This window comes from Cnephaeus nilssonii (assembly GCF_951640355.1).
Source record: "Cnephaeus nilssonii genome assembly, chromosome: X".
NCBI lineage: Eukaryota > Metazoa > Chordata > Mammalia > Chiroptera > Vespertilionidae > Cnephaeus > Cnephaeus nilssonii.
Genome location: NC_137071.1, coordinates 39,306,632 through 39,324,805, shown reverse-complemented (window position 1 = coordinate 39,324,805; position 18,174 = coordinate 39,306,632). Strand labels below are relative to the sequence as shown.

The following is an 18,174-nucleotide window of genomic DNA, read 5'->3' as shown; positions in this document are numbered from 1 at the left end:
GTTTTGAGCTGAACTTGACCTTTTGCTGTGTACAGAATAAAAACCCAAGACTGTTTTGACCTTAAAAATGGCGGATATGAATCAGGCTAGAATTTTGTTGAGGATTTTGGCATCTATGTTCATGAGGGATATTGGCCTGTAATTCTCTTTCATTGTGTTGTCTTTATCTGGTTTTGGTATTAGGGTGATGCTGGCTTCATAGAATGAGCTTTGAAGTGTTCCTTCCTCTTGAATTTTTTGGAATAGTCAGAGGATGATAAGTTTTAGTTCTTCCTTGATTGTTTGGTAAAACTCCCCTGTGAAAAATGTGACTTTTTATGTCTGGTTTCTTTCACCTAGCATAATGTTTTAGAGGTTCATCTATATTTATAGTTTCAATCATTACTTCATACCTTTTTATGGCTGAATTATATTCTATTTTATGGGTATATAATTTATCCATTCATCCACTGATAGACATTTGGGCTGATTTCACCATATGGCTAGTGTAAATAACACTACTATGAACATGGGTACATGTAGTTGTTTGAAAACCTGTTTTTTATTCTTTTGAATAGAGTGGAATTGTGGGATTATATGGAAATTCTATGTTTAACTTATTGAGAAATCACCAAACTCTTTTTTTACAGAAGCTGAACCATTTTACATTCCCACCAGCAATGTATATGAATTCCAATTTTTCTACTTCCTTGCCAGCCACTGTTATCTTCTGTTTTTATTATATCCATATTAGTGAGTATGAAGTGGTACCTCACTGTGGTTTTGATTTACAATTCCCTAATGGCTAAAGATGTTTTCATGTGCCTATTGGCCATTTTCATATCTTCATTGGAGAAATGATTACCTACGATCTCAAGATGCAGATTTTGAATCAATAGGTATGGGATAAAGTCTCAGATTCTGCCTTTCTAACAGGTTCCCAAGTTGATGCTGATGGTGGCTCTACCAAATTACACTAAAAAAAACACCTATATAGTCTAGGTTTAAATGTGTATAGAGCCTTCTGCTATTGTCACTTTATTGGTCAGATAGCCTGGAACAACCCAGAATTTGCCTAGAAGAGCAATGGCATGAGGATCATAGATAATGGGGGACTATGAAATGACCCCCCCTTCCTATGAGCCTCTGAAATCTTAAGCTTCTGATGCCTGCTTCTTGGAGGGGGTGTCATCATTGTACAATAGAGCTCACTCTCGTTTTCTCTCTCTCTCTCTCTCTCTCTCTCTCTCTCTCTCAGCCCTCTCCCAGTTCCAGGATGGCTTCATGTCTATCCTGCTTTTAGCAGACTTGGCAACTTAGATAGGTTTCTTTGCCCTGGTCCTGGTCCTACTCCATATCCACATCACTTACCGCTCCATCTGCTTCTGGTGCTTCTCCTCCCGGGCCTGTGCCTTCATCTGCTGCACCTCAATGGTGTCTGGCTTGCGACGGCGCATGTATAGTTCATGGTTCCCCATGCACAGGGCCAAGATCCGTTTATTAATCCGCAGCCGGGGAGCATAGAAGACAAAGTCCTAGTGGAAAACCAGAAATTAGAAAAAGTTTGGAGGGATAGATAAAGGTGAACTTCTCTAAGTCCAAAAGCACTGGAAAGATAATTAACTAAATTTTATATTATATATGGTAAGGCTAGTTATCAGAGTGGTGATATTACTTGCGCAGGGTCAAAGGGCAGTTTAGTGGCAAACCCAGAACTACAACCGAGGCTTGACTCTGAAATCAGTGCTCTTTGAACTAACCACAATTTCTTTCAAACTTTGCATCCTAAAATACCCTCAATCTAGTTCTAAGTCAGGAATTGATTTTATCTTCTAATTAGGGATCCTTCTGGTTATCAGGGGCCTCTCTTTGAGGCCCAATAATCCGTGCAAAATACACTGATGAGTGTAGCATGTATGGGTGGCTTGACTGTTTCTGTTATCTTCTAAAAGCATATTCTAGACCTAACCCCTTAAGTATTTTTTTGGAATAACAGTTTGTGAATACATACATGAATACATTAATCTCCTAAACATCAATTGTTTTGATTGTTATTGTTTTTTAAATAAACCCTGGATCTCAGCTGGCTTTATTACTTACTTTTTCTGGTGAAAGTTGTACATAGCAGCAATAAACACACACACACACACACACACACACACAGAGAGAGAGAGAGAGAGAGAGAGAGAGAGAGAGAGAGAGAGAGAGAGAGAAATCCAGTGAGTTTGTGTTTGTTACCACAAATACCACTGGACCAAGCTGATGAGCTAACCACCAGGTCCTTTGCCACTGAACCTAAACTGCTACCATCTCACATAGCTTAGTATGCAGAGAAAGGAGCACAGGCTTTAGAGGTCAAACGATCTAGGTCAGTGGTCGGCAAACCGCGGCTCGCGAGCCACATGCGGCTCTTTGGCCCCTTGAATGTGGCTCTTCCACAAAATACCAAGTGCGGGCGCGCATGTACAGTGCGATTGAAACTTCGTGGCCCATGCGCAGAAATCAGGTTTCGGCTTGGGAGAGTCTATTTTGAAGAAGTGGTTCTAATGCCGAGCCACACTCAAGGGGCCAAAGAGCCGCATGTGGCTCGTGAGCCGCAGTTTGCCGACCACTGATCTAGGTATTAATCACAGCTCTACCCTTTTTGGCTGTGTGATCTTAGGCAAATCATTCCATCTCTCTGACCTCAATTTTGTCAGTTATAAAATGGCTATGCTACTCTCTACCAGATAGTGTTGCTGAGAGTTTAAGGAGACAATATATTGTATATAAAGTGTCTAGCAGGATGAGTTCAGAGACCTCAAGGCTGAAGAAGAATAATTGAAGCCTCATGAGAGTGTCTGGCTCAGCATGGTTTTCCTACCCTACTCCCAATCACCAGCTTTCCAGTCTTGTTAGCCACAGGCAACTGAGTGTGTAAGACGTGTTTAGCAAGCACATTAAAGAAATAACTAGACCTAAATCACTTTTTTATTCTTGGATTGCTTTGGAGAGAAGTCTTTTTTTTTTAAGATATGATTTTATTGATTTTAGAGAGACAGAAAGGTCGAGGTAGGGAGAGGGAGAGAAACATCGACGAGAGAGAAACACTAACATCAACTGGCTGCTTCCTGCATGCCCCCCCACTGGGGATCAAGCCAGCTACCTGGGCATGTGCCCTGACCAGGAACCAAACTGGTGACCTTTTGGTACACGAGTTGACACTCAACCACTGAGCCACACCAGCTGGGCTGGAGAGAAGTCTTGAGAGGACATCAGCAAAGTTATACCAAAAAGCAAGTTTGGAGGATCATCTTTGGATCTGTACTTCTCCTGGCTCTGTCCTTTCTCCACAATTAAAGATAAATCAAGTATAGTGTGGGGCAAAAGTAGCTTTACAGTTGTGAGTACTCAAAACAAAGTTTATTCTTGAATTTTTATTAATTATTGTATTATTTTTCATATGAACAACTGTAAACCCACTTTTGCCACCTATATATGAACAGTTTCCACTTTCTGGGGCCTAGAGGCTTTAAAATATAAGATAGGATATACTCTTTGTTTCCACCCTGAGCCCCAGGGCAGCAGAAGACAGTGTCTAAGAGGCAGCATTTAGACTGCCTGTGGCTCTCCACTCATGTTTCTCCTGAAACATAGGTAGCAGGGTGGCACAAGGCACAGGATGCCTCCTAACCATTTCTTGGCATCAACATCCCTTCCCATCACCAACCTCCTTTTGTGCCTCCTGTACACACACACACACACACACACACACACACACACACACACACCATAAAAGGGAGAAGAAACTATAATTACATGATTACTTCTAGCATTATCCCTTGGCAAGTACGTGTTTTGGCCAGTTGGAGGAATCACTTACCGGGGCTTTTTTGTCAATGGGTTTGATGACAAATTTCTTGTCATTGAAAGAGATGTTCCTGATTTCACTCCAAGGGAAGCCTATCTTGGGAGTCAGTCTGTAGAAATGGAGACCAAGAACATCAGGACAAGGGCAAAACAAGGAGGACATAGAGAGTTGGTGCCTTGCCAACTTCTCCTTTCAGGAGGTAGATTCATTGCCCGCTCAGCTAGTGTCATGACATGCCACCAGGTCAGTTTGTCAGCATTGAGGCTACACAAAGGACCTCCCAACATATTACTCTTTGTCCCAATCTCTCAGATTTGTTTTATTATATGTTTTGTGTGACATGGACCTTGTAATAGAACCTCCTCTCCTATTTAATTGGGACTCTTCCATCCAGATTGTAAAAGTTGGGGAGAAAGTAAATAATGAGATTCAAGATTCAGAAGTTACATGGAACAATAATCTATTGATCTGCATCCTCACCAAGAGCAGACCAAAGGGGAAAAAATAAGCAAATGAGATAAGGTTGTAGAGAGAGAATTTATAGGCCAAAAGGCACTTACTCATTATACAAGGGTTGGATTAATTATAAATCCTGACAAAGTAGGTTCTAGGCCAGTGTTGTCCAACAGAAATATAATAAGAGCCACATGTTCTAGTAGCCAGTTAAAAATAGGTAAAAATAAACCAGTGAAATTAACTGTTATAATAGTTCATTTAACTCAGTATATCAAAAATACTATCATTTACAAATGCAAAGCAATATTTCAAAAAATATTAATGAGACATTTTACATTCTGCTTTTGATACCAAGTTTTCAAAGTCTGGTGTGTAGTTTATGCTTATAGCACATCTCAATTCAGAGTAACCACATTTCAAATGCTCAGTAGCCACATGTATTCATAGTAGATAGTGCAAGTCTAGTCAATGCAAGATTTAAAGGCCCGAGGGAGGTTATGCAAATAACTGGGCTGGTCTAAACTAGGTAGAAAAAGAACTATCGAGGTGGGACCTAGGAGATACAGTCTTACTCTCTGGTAATCACTAAGTGCCAGAGTGGCCCAAATAATCTAAGAGACTTCTGAGATATACCTGTCATTCTGCTCATAGATGTTGAGACCCAGAGCATCCACTCCCAGCCACAGCTCTGAGCCTTTCTTGTTTTTGATGCTGAAGTAGTTCACACCATACATCTCCAGGTCCTGGGCAATCTTCAGATACTCCAGGACAGCATCCTCCCTAAACAACAGAGTGGGAGGTTACAGAGGGAAGCCTGTGAATCAGGCCTAGGGAGAGAGAAAGCCTATCTGCTCTGCATTTCTGACAAGTATCTTGCCAATAGGGATGCAAAAGGGGATGGAAGGTAAGCAGATGATGGTAAACAGAGCACAACATGAAGCCTGAGGTCTGAAGTTCCCAATGGAAATAAGGGTAGGCTGAACCTTGCTATTTCCTAGCATGTTAGTTGCCATAGAAGCCTCTTTTACAGGCATGTTCTTAGTAGAGCCCAGATGGAATGCTGATGGCAAAACAACAAAATTTGTTCCTCAACTAGAGAGCCTCCAAGTGGTTTGCCATGAAAGAGCTCATTCTGTTGCTTTCTTGGGGAGGAGCCCCTGGTGGCCCACATGCTCCCTAAGGACCCCAAGGGCCCCTCCATTTCGTTATGGTCAAAACTACTTGGGCTATCAGTTGCTATCATTCACAAAATAATATAACTTTATACTATAGCTTTATACTGGTTCTGATTAGCCTTCTATTCCTAAATAACCCTGTATACTGTATTTCTCTCTCAATTTCTCTCTCTCTCTCTCTCTCTTTCCCCAACATCCTCCTGTGTTCCCCCAGTTCTCTGCCTCTTATGCCCCCAGAGCCATTCTCCCTGCAGGGGCAGTGGAAGCTCACAGTTGCTAGGTCAGGCTTACCTGAGCATGCCCCGATGCTCTTCATGCCACACCTGGATCCGTTCTTCCCACTGGTCCTTGTTGAGCTTGTGTTGCTCCAGGACCCTGGAAAGAAGATGGGTATTGAGTAGTTTAAAGCACAAAGCCCAAATTACAGGTGTTAAGGAAAGCCCACATATCTCTCTAAGGGTTTGATACAAAGGGGTTGTAGTGTCAGCAAACTGAGGTCACACTCGAAGCAGACTGAAATTATAGCAGGAGGTATTTATTAGACATAAGGAACTGCCTGAGAGGTAGAAAAGATACGAGAATGAGCGACCAAGAAAAAACAATTGGAACATTTTCCTTCATACCTTTAACAGAAAATCCAATAATGTGCTGTGGTCCCCAAGCAGAGCAGTAATGTATCAAGAGTCTGTGCTGGTTTGTGGGGCTAAAAGTAGGGATGGGCCTCACAGAGGCATGCACACTCTCTTCTAGATCCTTGTGGAATCAATAGTGTGTTTGTGAGAATATTGCTCACGGATGAAATTACAGTCTGTGGCTTTAGAACAGAGAACTGAGCCCAAATGGCTTTGAAAAAAAACTAACAGGCTAAACCTCTCAGATCTACTAGATCATAAACAAGGTTTGTTTCAAACATACCATCTCCAACATCATGGCAGCGACTCATGGAGTCGCTGAGCGCACAGGTGGAGTCTTCCTTCCAATCCAAAAAAGCCTATGAAAATGGTCATTGAATACAGTGTGTGTGTGGGGGAAATCCAGGGTTTAAAAATCAAGAGACTAGGATTCCAGGTCCAGCTCTGCCTCAAATGAGCTGTGAGATATTGAGCAAGTCAGAGCAAGTACCTTTGCATCTCTATTTCCTTAACCAGGAAATAAGGATAATGCCTACTTTACTTATTTTGTGTATTGTTGTGATGCTAAAACAAACATAATGAATTTTTAGATCATTCAACTTTGAAGTTTATGAAAGCAAAAAGCTCTGGACACTGGTTATCAATATTAAAAGACTGTTTGAGCTACCATATCCCTGGCTTGCATAGTTTTCTCTCTCCCTCTATGAACTTGATATAAGAGGTTTAAATCAGTGAAAAGGATTGAGAAAAATGGAACCAGGGACAATAGAAAATCAATCCATCTCTGGTTCTCAATAAAAGAACCAGTTTCCAGGGTAATGAAGTTCTATAATCAGGCAAATGGAGTAGGGGGAGCTTTTTATTTTGAGAGCCCAAGAAACAACAACAGGGTATGGTGCTATATGCAAATGTCTCTCTCTGACTACCATAATGTCATGGTCTTCAGATAGGCCCTAGTTGGGAGGAACAGATCTGACAGCCCCTATGTAATAGGAATTGGTCAGCCTTAGGCCATAGGCCCTCTGGCCAGGGCAGATAGCCAGACACAACCTTACCTCTGTGGAAGCAACTTGTCCCCTGCCAAGTAACCAGACTTGTGAACTTCTTTATTGAAGTCACCATACTTGGATTGGACAGCATAGGAGGCCAGCAGCACGGCAGTCTCAGGTGGGCAGTAAATATCATCATTGAGAATGCCCTCCTTTACTTGCAGGAAGAACAGGCGCTGTGTGGTATCCTGGATCAGTTCTTCAGATACATCCTCAGGGTAGAACTTGGCCCGGAACTTGAAGAGCAGGGGGCTTTCCTTCCGCACATCCTGAGCAGTCACCTGGGAGCAGCAAGAGGTTATGGATTCTCAAAAAATAGACTGGAGTGGCTGTAGGGTGGGGAGAAGACACTGAAAGGCCATAAATTTGGGTAATCCCAAAGAGCCAGAGGGAAACTCTCCTGGTAATTCAGAAAAGAGACACATTATTTTCATTGGGGACACAATCCCATGTCCACAATTGCTTTCTGATGGGGATTGGTACCTGAAATAAAGATGGTCAAGGGGGGATGGGGGCGGGCTGGAAGGGGTCAATGGGGGAAAGAGGGGACATACTTTCAACAATAAGGAATTATTTTTTAAAAAGATGGTCATAAGCCCCAAAGCCACCATCATCTGACAATATATCCAACTGCATGCAAATTCTAAGGGGATACCTAAGAAAGCACCTCTTTTAAAGCTCTCCCAACTCCATAAATTAGCAAACTAAAGACCAGGATGCATGAATAAGGCCTGGGAGTTGGCTAGGTAAGAGAACACATTAGGTTGCCTTTTAAAGCCTGAAATTGGCTCCCAAGCGTTCTACAATTGTCCAGCGAAAGTCTCCACTCTTTGGGAAAACAAAACACTGCCAGCTAAAAGTTGAGGCACCTATCTCCTAGATCAGTGATGGCGAACCTATGACACGCATGTCAGCACTGACACGCGTAGCCATTTCTGATGACACGCAGCCGCAAGCCGAGGATGAAACATTTGCTGCTCCTAAGGATGAAACATTTGCGACTAGAGTCTTGGAGTTAGTTTTTTCCTCAAAGTGACACACTACCTGAGTTATGCTCAGTTTTTTGGCGAAGTTTGACACACCAAGCTCAAAAGGTTGCCCATCACTGTCCTAGATACAATTAGACAAACAAGTCACAGGACAGAATGGAGACCTCCAAGGATAAAGGCAGACTGTTTGAGGATATTGAGTTGAAGAATTGCCATGTTCCTGCAGAGATGCTACTTAAAAGTAGAGAGCAGATCATCCTATTTGGAGAACAATTGAGATAGAAAATGAAGAAAGAACATCTATATGGAGTTAAGGCATCAGTTGACAGGTTGGAAAAGAGACAAGATAGGTTATGAGACCTTTGAGATTCCAGTTCAAGAGTATATGACTCTCTTTTTAACAAATTCCTAAACCCCTTGACTTTGAAAACAAAAACAAAAAGATACCAATCTCCTCCTGAAGAACCACTAATGATTAAGGTCTAGAAACAAGTCAAAATTCAAGACAGAGCTTCCAGTAGGAAGGGAAAGATACCTTCTTCCTTGGACCCTGGCCATTCTTTTTTTTTTTTTAAATGATTAACTTTTTTTTTCAAAAATATACTTTATTGATTTTTTACAGAGAGGAAGAGAGAGGGATAGAGAGTTAGAAACATCGATGAGAGAGAAACATCGATCAGCTGCCTCTTGCACACCCCCTACTGGGGATGTGCCCACAACCAAGGTACATGCCCTTGACCGGAATCGAACCTGGGACCCTTGAGTCCGCAGGCCGATGCTCTATCTACTGAGCCAAACCGGTTTCGGTGACCCTGGCCATTCTTGCTATGAGAAATTATAGTGGGAACAGAACAAGATTACATTGGCTGAATCTTCTGCCTTTATTCTGATCCTATAGTCAACAGACTTCCCAGTGGAAAACACAGACCTAGGTATTCTGGATTTGCCAGCTAGCATATGTTACCCACCCTGAGCAAGATCTGGAAAGGAATGAATTCCAAACCCAAGAGTGGGGTAAGTAGTTACCTTCTTATTGAGTTTCAGCCAAGTGGAGAAACCCTTAGTGTCCTGGTATTGCAGACCAAAGAACCAAACTTCCCTCAGGCCAATAGTTTTCACCACCTGGAAGAGAAAACACAAACAACCACTGATTGAATGCCTAGTCTGTACCAGACACAGGACACAAAAGTGGAGCTCATTTGGTCCCTAACCTTAGAGAATATAAGGTACCCAGGGTCTGGCAAGAAAATACACTTGAGCAACAGTCAAGAAGTGAGGTTAGCATCTATTTGCTCAAAGTGCTTCTGAGGTAGGGAATGGATCTATTATAAGCACTACCACACCCCAATAACTTTATATATATCATCCCCTTTAATTTTCCCAAGAGCCCTCTCATATAATTATAATTAGGCCCATTTTACAAATAGTGAAAGTAAAGTTCAGAAAAGTAAAGTTTCAGTTAGTCAGTAGCAGAGTCAGGTCTGTTTGACTCCAAACCTATTCAAATCTAGTGCTTTCTTTTACTTCCCTCCCTCTATTACGCCATGCAGCTTTCCACTCCCATGATGGATTAAAAACTGAAGGTAGAGATTGTTGGCTTAACTCCTGCATCTTGTTCCCCAGAGTTGCTCTTTTATCCTTAGCAACTAGGAATAATGCCCACACCCTTCAGACTGAGTCTTATTTACAATGCCCTAAGAAAGAATGCTTGAGGAGACAAAGCAGGGACTGTGATATCTATACACCCAAAGCTGTGATGTGTCTGGGAGCTGAGATGCTTCTTTACAGCCCTGATTAGAGCCCAGTCATGATTTACATTACCATTCTCACAGTGGGAATGAGGGTGGAAACAGGGTGAGTACCTCAGTATAGTAGCTGAGGAGTCCCCTGATGTTCTGGGCCTCTTGGCTGAGCAGTGGGAAGGAAAGGGAAGTGAGCTAGGAGAAGACAGGTGGGATATGTTTTCAAGTCCCTGACATTAGCATGTTAATGGTTCTGGCAGGCAGCTGCACACCAGCATGCCTATCACTGGGGGTGAAGGTAATGAAGCCTAGCCACATCCTAATGAGGTCTTGCTGGCATCAGGCAGTCTCCTTTATCTCTCTCTCTCTCTCTCTCTCTCTCTCTCTCTCTCTCTCTCTTTTTTTTTTTTTTTTGCAAGGGCAGAGGGAGGGTTGAAGGCAGTAGAGGGGTGAGATGAAGAAACTTACTTGGAGATAGAAACAGGAAACAAGGACACAGTGTTGCTGATGTCCTTCCCCATGAATAAATCACTATCTCCCCTCAAAACACACACATACACTTCCACTGTATCCACAAAGTTTCTACTATGCCTCAAAAGACAGGTCCCCCAGTCACTCTCAGAGCTTACAATCTAGAGCGTCAGAGGCCCCAAGGAAAAAGTAGCTCACATGTATTAAGTACCTATTACATGCCACTGAAAAGCCTATTATCTCCATTTTACAAATGAAGAAGCTAAGGTTTAGAGAGGCAATCTTTCTAAAACCGTAGAGCCTAGACTAGAATCCTGATGTGTATGACTCCAAAACATGTACCCATTCTACTTTACTATGCTTTCTCTTTTTTAAAAAAATATATGTTTTTATTGATTTTAGAGAAGAAGGGAGAGGGGGAGAGATATAGAAACATCAATGATGAGAGAGAATCATTGATCAGCTGCCTCCTGAATGCCCCCTACTGGGGATCAAGCCTGAAACCTGGGCATGTGCTAAAACAGGGAATGGAACCTTGACCTCCTGGTTCATAGGTCGACACTCAACCACTGAGCAACACCGCTGGGCTCTACTATGCTTTCTCTTAATGCCAAAGGCTCACAGGAATTTAAGAGCCCTAGGGTTCTCAAGTGAGTAACTACTTTGTCTCTTTTAATCCATATATCCCAGCCAGATAATGAAATTTGACCACCTCTGTGTATAGATATGGTTTCCGGCTTTCCCACCAGGCTCAGTCAACAACCACTTTGGAGAGAAGTCACATTCCCATGTCATCAGCCTTCACTGCTCACTGGGGCAGTGAAAGTTGATCGTCTTACCTTTCATATCTTAAATCAGGTGTCAGAAAACCTGAAAATCTCACTTCTGTCTCCACTTTGCTGTGTGATCTCAAGGCAGCACATTTCCTTCTCTAGCCTCAGCTTCCCAATCGATCCTGCCTCCCCATCTACAATAAGTTGCGTTGCTTAAATGGGCTCTTTCTTCTCTTGAGCTTTATCATTCTATTAATTAGGTTTTCATAAATGGCTAGGAAATACAATCCCATTTACCTCTTGCTGACTTGTGTAACTAGGAGCATGTTTAGAAAAGATAAGTTGGGGGTAGGGGTATAAGACAAGATCAAAAGACTTCCAGGATGCAATGGCAAGGTGAGTCTAAGTCAATAAGCAGTAAGAATTAACACCAGGTTTTAGATGGAGAATACAAAATGTTCATGTTGAAATGTGACATTGGCTTTTTTTGTTCAGAGGATAGAGGGATAGTGTGTGGACAGGAAAGATTGTTTAAAGCACCTCTTATCTCACCCTAGGTATAATAGGGATCAATTAACAATCCTAATTATTTTCCACATGGTTGCAGAAGAATAGTGTGTCCAGATACAATCAGTGAGAAGTAAGTTCTAAGGAACAATTCATCCCCAGGAGAGAAAGAGACCTACCAAAGATGCTGAAGATCAACAAATATGGCCAGGATACTAGGTGGGGGTGAGGTGGGGGGGAGAAGACTCGGAACAGAGCTGGTAGAGCAGCAACTGGCCTTTGCCTGTATCAATAGCCTCACTGTAGAGGCTCAGAGACCCCAGAATTAAAAGGGAGTTCGGCAGGTACAGACTACACAACCAGTCCCAGAGGTCCCAGGAGTGAACTCTTTAGCCTCTTTTTGCACCAGGTTGTCTGGTTCACTAGTGAGATGGGTAAAAGTGTGATGAGAGGCAGATTATGGGTGCCAAAATAGTTCCAGGATCTGCAGTATCTCTGAGGAAAAGTTGGACAAAGTAATAATTAAGTGCTATAAAAATAGATTTCAGAATCAGTAGAGAATTTTTAATCTCTGTAAGCAGTGTCTTCCCTTATGAACACTGAGAAATGAGATGTATAAACATTTTCTACTTCTTTAGGCTCCAGCGCTTGAAGAGATGAGCAATGTCTCTCAGCCTACTGAAGTCCCAAAGTGAGGTAGTAAGGTGGGGGGGGGGGGGAGGGGAGGAAGGGAAGGAAATATGGTCTTAAATCAGAATTGAGGCTAAAAAAATAACAAAAGTATAAAACAGATGACCCTTGGACTGCAGCCTATAAGGAAATCTCAGGACTTGGAAATGAGGCCAAGCTTTGCTTGCTTTCAGGTGAGATGTCAACTCCAGAGGAAAGAGAAACCTCATTTTCTAGTGGGAGAGCATATCTAGATCCTGGTTCCAGGAATAATATCTGTAACTAGGATCCTATCCTTCTACTCTGAGAAGTGGCTCCACCCCTGAGGGAAAAAAAAATTCTTTCATGGCTCCCTTTGACCCCAGTCCTCCAGCTCATCTGGCCTGAGCTAGTATTTCTCAAAGATGCCATGCAATAAAGCCTTAAGCAGCATTAAAGTAAAGGATGCACATACCCAGGGACCAAAAGGAGGGAGCAAAGCAGGGGATGATACAAGTAGATGGCTGCAAGCCAGAATTTCTTTAAAGCCTCAGGTTTAGTCTTAATCATTTGTTGTAAATTTTACAGTCTACTATTTAAATAATGTTTTAAAAATGAAATAGATAGCATCTACAAGTAAAATTCGTGCTCCCAGATACTAAATCCCATTCATCCCACAGCAATGTGTACCTCCTAGATTCTGACACATACTATAGGGAATAGGGTTTCAGTTTGTAAGACATGGGTTGTGGATTATATTCAGCCCCACAATACAAATCCCTCGAAGAAACTCTGGTGTACTATAGGGTTCAAGCAGAATAAACTGGAAAACTGGGACCCAGTGAGGGGGAGACATTTGCCTCTGAGAAAATCTTCCCTAATTATCAGAAGTATTTGGATGTAAGAAAGAACCCCCTTTTGCCTCTCTTTCTTATGTGGAGGCTGCCTATATCTGAGGTCTGTGGAGGAAAGGGGCGACAAGGTCAATTCTGAAGCCTAGAGCACCTCCTCCCTATATACCCAATGCATCTGATTAAACAAATTAGTGACAGAATCAGCCACTTCAGAAGCCCAGAACAGGGTCAGAAAGCAAGGCTGAAGCTTCAAGAGGAAAAGTGTATGAGGAATTACTTGCAAAACTGCGTCAATGCCCAAACACCTGAAGCCCATTGAGATCCCATTACAGGCTTGGCAGCGGCTACATCAGCCACCCACCTAAAAGCAAATCAATGCACAACTGTAAAGTTCCAGGAGGGGCTACTGCCTTTACTACTTATGCTACTCCACACTGCCTGTGCTCAAATGGCCACCCACTCTATAGCACAAAACACACTTGGCTAGAGTTCTAAGTTTAGGGACCAAACTTTCCTCACAATGGGAACAGGCAAAGAAAAGGGAGGTCACAGATGACACAGCTGACAAAAGACACTGGGAAACAAAATGGTATGTGGCTTGATTCAAGGCATTATACTACTTCCTAGCTATCTGACCTTAAACAGGCCATTTTCCCCCCTCTCTAAGCCTCAGTTCCTCATCTAAAAGATGGAGACATTACAATTGCAATAATAGATATCCGTTATTTTATAAAATAAAATGCAAGGAGAAAAAAAAAAAAGAAAGGGCTGCTGCCTTCAATGTAGAGTCCACAAATCTTAAGTACTTTACTGAGACAGAAAAGCTACCTGGTTTCATGGCTCTCTTATCTGAACTTGCAGGGCAATTTTCACCTACTTATTTAGCCCTTAATAAGAATAACCAACATTAGAATGCCTGCTATGCACAAGGTACTTTGCTTATTTGGGGATTAAATAAACCACAAAAATCTCTAAGATTAGTGTGATTACCATTTTACTGAGGAAAGTAAAGTCCTAAGAGGTTAAATGAGCCATCCAAGTTCATACAGCTAAATAGAGCAGCAATTTTCAACCAGTGTGCTGTAAGAATTTTTAAAATATGCAAACCTGACTATTTGGTCAGGGGCACTGACCACTTTTCCCTTAGATTGTCAAATTAAAAAAATGACAACAGCCAACACAACAATGCCATCCTGTGTGAATGAATCAAAGCTATACCTATTTTTGCCCTAGATGGTTTGTCTCAGTGGATAGAGCATCGGCCTGTGGACTGAAGGATCCCGGGTTCAATTCTGGTCAAGGGCACATGCCTGGGTTTTGGGCTCAATCCCCAGTAGGTGTCATGCAGGAGGAAGCTGGTCAATGATTCTCTCTCATCATTCTATCTCCCTCTCTCTCCCTCCCTGAAATCAATAAAAATATATCTAAAAACAAAACAACAAGAAACTACCTATTTTTGTCAGATTGGCAAAAAATATATTGTGTGGTTTGTTTGTTTTTTTGCTGTGCTGCAGAATTTTAGTAATGAGTTTATGTGTGCCATGAGATGAAAAAGGTTGAAAATCACTGAAATAAGGAACAGAATTTGAACCCAGGGCCAACACCAAATCCCATGCTCTATATACCATCTCTATATACAACCTGAGCTTCAAAGATGTTTCCTTCATTCTAAGTGGGGGCAGAGTTGCATTTACTTTCCTTAAGGGCAGAGATGGTGTTTGATGGGTCTAGAGATCCTCCCTGAGACACACTAGACTTTCAGTCAGTATTGAGTCAGTCAATGAATAAATGAATGAATGGATGCTCTGAGATCTCACCTTTTTTTCAAGAGCTTACTATCTTGAGGGAAGGGGGCAGGGCAGGTAAAGTTAGACTAGAGGCCCAGCTGGTGTGGCTCCATGGTTGAGCATCAATCTATGAACCAGGTGGTCATGGTTTGATTCCCGGTGAGGGCGCATGCCCAGGTTGCAGGCTTGATCCCCGGTAGGGGGACGTGCAGAAGGTGAGATCAATGATTCTCTCTCATCATTGATGTTTCTATCTCTCTCTCCCTTTCCCTTCCTCTCTGAAATCAATAATATATATATATATTTATACACACACATTTTTTTAAGACAATTGCATTCTTAAAAAAAAATGTTAGAGTAGTGCTAGAGCTAGAGCCCCTGGCTGGGAAGGAGCCAAGCAGAGGTTTCTCAAAGTGGAATTCATGGTGGTAGCACTACCCCCTAATGTCACCTAGGTAATCAAGAGCCATCTGAAGAACTCTAGGCTTTAGACATAGAGGTAAGTGACAGAATGCTGTTATAAAACATGTTCTCTCCCCTCCTTACCTGTGAGCACACTCATAAGAAGAAACAAAGGTAAAGTGGAGGAACTATGAACCTCAATTCCATTTCCCAGCAGTCCTTAGGCCTCCTCAAGCTATGGCTTCCCATAATTGCCTGTTATTTATTGCTGGTACCAACAAGGTGCTTCCTCTCCAGTTGTCTTCCTCTCTGGTCATCAGCTAGATAATTGCTTGGTTTCAGGATGGCCCCAGAGCTTTTGTCAACCCTCCCAAGGAGTCCAACTCCTTCCTCCTAGGCCCAGTTCCATAGGGAGGACCTCCTTGAATGATAGGTCTCAAAGGCCAGACAGAATGAACTTCCTCCCTTACACCTCATCAATTTAGTGGGAAGAGATTATACCCCCAATAGCCTGTGAACACATACTTCTGTGGATTCCTGCCTAGACTTGTCTTGGCCCCAAAAGTGTCATATGCTCAATTCCTTCTCTGAGTTCAAATCTTTTTCCTGGAAGATTTTTTAAATAGATTTTAGAGAGAGGAAGGGAGAGATAGATAGATGATAGATAGATAGATAGATAGATAGATAGATAGATAGATAAGAGAGAAACATCAATCAGTTGCCTCCCACACATGCCCTGACCAGGAATTGAAACTGCAACCTGGGTATGTACCCTGAGGGAATCAAACCCACCACATTTTGGTGTACGGGGCAACACTCCAACCAACTGAGCCACACCAGCCAGAGTTTCCTTGTAGTTTTACCTATGGGTTTCCTTCTGATCTCACAGAATGACTGCCTCCCTCCTTCCTACAAGAGCTTCTCAGAGACCCCAACAAGAGAATACATCTTCTCTTGATTGTTCTCCAAGCCAAACAGCCTCATTTACCCTAAGCAGATTAGTGCGGTGAGGAAAAGCTTAAATATTGTGGTCAAATCTTTATTTTTTGGAACTCCATATTACAACTTAAAGACTAAATGGCATAGGGTGTGTTCTTCACTTATCTTAGGAAAGATCATGTGAGAATTAAAGCACTTAGCCAGGGCTACTTCATAGTAGGTGCTCAATAAGTGATATTTCTCAAAACATCACTGATCTTCCAGATGGGAAGTCATGAACTTCTTGGCTTTCTGCCTTTCCTTTCCTCAACCAGTATGAAAGATTCAAGTCTCTCAAAGGCTTTCTTTGGGAAGTAGTAGCTTTCAGAACTAGCATATCAATCTGGCCAGGGCTCCTTACCAGCTGGGCTTCCCTCAGAACCACACCCACAGTACACAAACCAAACTAACATTAAACAAAGAATTTCTGGTCTTGTGGCTTTCTGAAATTAATAAACTTTTTTGTTTAAGGATTTTCCTGTTCTAGGCTCTAAATTATGCCTTTCTCACCCTCCACATCTATCCCCCTCCAATGCAAATGAACAAAGCCTCCAGTGTTGAGGGCAGGCAATGGCTTGAGAGGGGTAGGGTATAAAACCAGGGCTCTGGGAAGATGTTTGGGTAAAGTCTGAAGAAGCCTCTGGTTCCCAGCTGCACCATAAAATCCACACTGACTGATACTCTCCCCTCTATAGCAGCTGCTCAGAATGATATTGCTTTCTGAAGCAAAGGTCCAAACAGCCTTCTAGTGTATGGACACTTTCTCCCTTTTGTTCCAGAGACACTAAGAAGCCTGTCCAGGAATAAATATCCCACATTCCAGGTAGCTTCTCCTCCCCCACACATATGCCAACTGCTAATCATACTCAAGTGAGGCATTCCCATCCTTTTTATATAAAGGGGCCATATGAACTCCAAACAGTGGGTTAGAAATGGGAAAGATATGAAATGCAGAAACAAATGCTGGAGATAAATTTTTGAAAGATAACCAGACTTGAGAGATCAGTTAGACATTGTACAGATGGGTAAACTGAGGCCCAAAGAAGGAAGATGTTTGTGTAAGGTATCAGGAGAACTAGCAGTACAGCCAGCCCTTGGGACCAATATTTCTAACTTACTATCCAGTGCCCTTTCAATTTCACCAGATTGTTCCTTTAAAAGCTTTCCAATAGAAAACCTTCATACAAGGGGAGAATGCAAAGCCTTAATATAATCAAAATGCATTCAGTAATTCCAGACTAGCACTGTAATCACTTGTGAGCTACATGAATGTCAGCATATTACTTTAATTGTAGTAAATGTTTGTTTAAATGTTCCTCTGACTAGTTTGTAATTTTACAAATTATATATTAATAATGACCCTTCACTATTCAAAACAAAACAAACTCCAGAGAAGAAGCAAATTACAGCTAAATTCAAAGTTATATACTCTGAGGATCTTCAAGCCCCAAATCTATGTGATTAACAAGACAAGAAGTTTCATGGCATTTGGGAGTTATCATTTATTACATATCTGCTAACCCTGGCTGGTTTAGCTCAGCTGGTTAGAGCATCATCCCGATACACCAAGGTTGTAGGTTCAATCCCCAGTCAGGGCACATACAAGAATCAACAAATGAATGCATAAATAAATACAAGAACAAATTAATGTGTCTCTCCCTTCCTCTCTCACTCTCTCTTCCCTATTTGTATTTCCTTATTGTTATTCACAGCTATTTCTAATTTATCCTTTTGAATTTTATGTATCATCATAAACCACTATAACAAGTTTTTGGCTAACAAGTGAGATATAAACAATATACTCTTTTCATAACCTCAAAAAAGCCTTTTAGTTAGGTATTAGACCAACTTTTTGGGGGGGTGGGGAGGATGAAAATACCAA

General features: G+C 41.9%; 1 protein-coding gene across 1 annotated transcript in view; it reads right to left on the bottom strand.

Annotated features, from left to right (window-relative positions):
- MSN (moesin) overlaps positions 1–18,174 on the bottom strand; it is an 86,082-nt gene that overhangs the window by 11,000 nt on the left and 56,908 nt on the right. Inside the window, exons 3-8 of the mRNA XM_079765724.1 lie at positions 9,157–9,252; positions 7,148–7,422; positions 5,752–5,835; positions 4,919–5,065; positions 3,842–3,938; positions 1,351–1,514 (exon numbers count right to left, since the gene is read on the bottom strand). Of these exons, the coding sequence (XP_079621850.1) occupies positions 1,351–1,514; positions 3,842–3,938; positions 4,919–5,065; positions 5,752–5,835; positions 7,148–7,422; positions 9,157–9,252 (863 nt within the window). The remainder of the gene's footprint in view (positions 1–1,350; positions 1,515–3,841; positions 3,939–4,918; positions 5,066–5,751; positions 5,836–7,147; positions 7,423–9,156; positions 9,253–18,174) is intronic.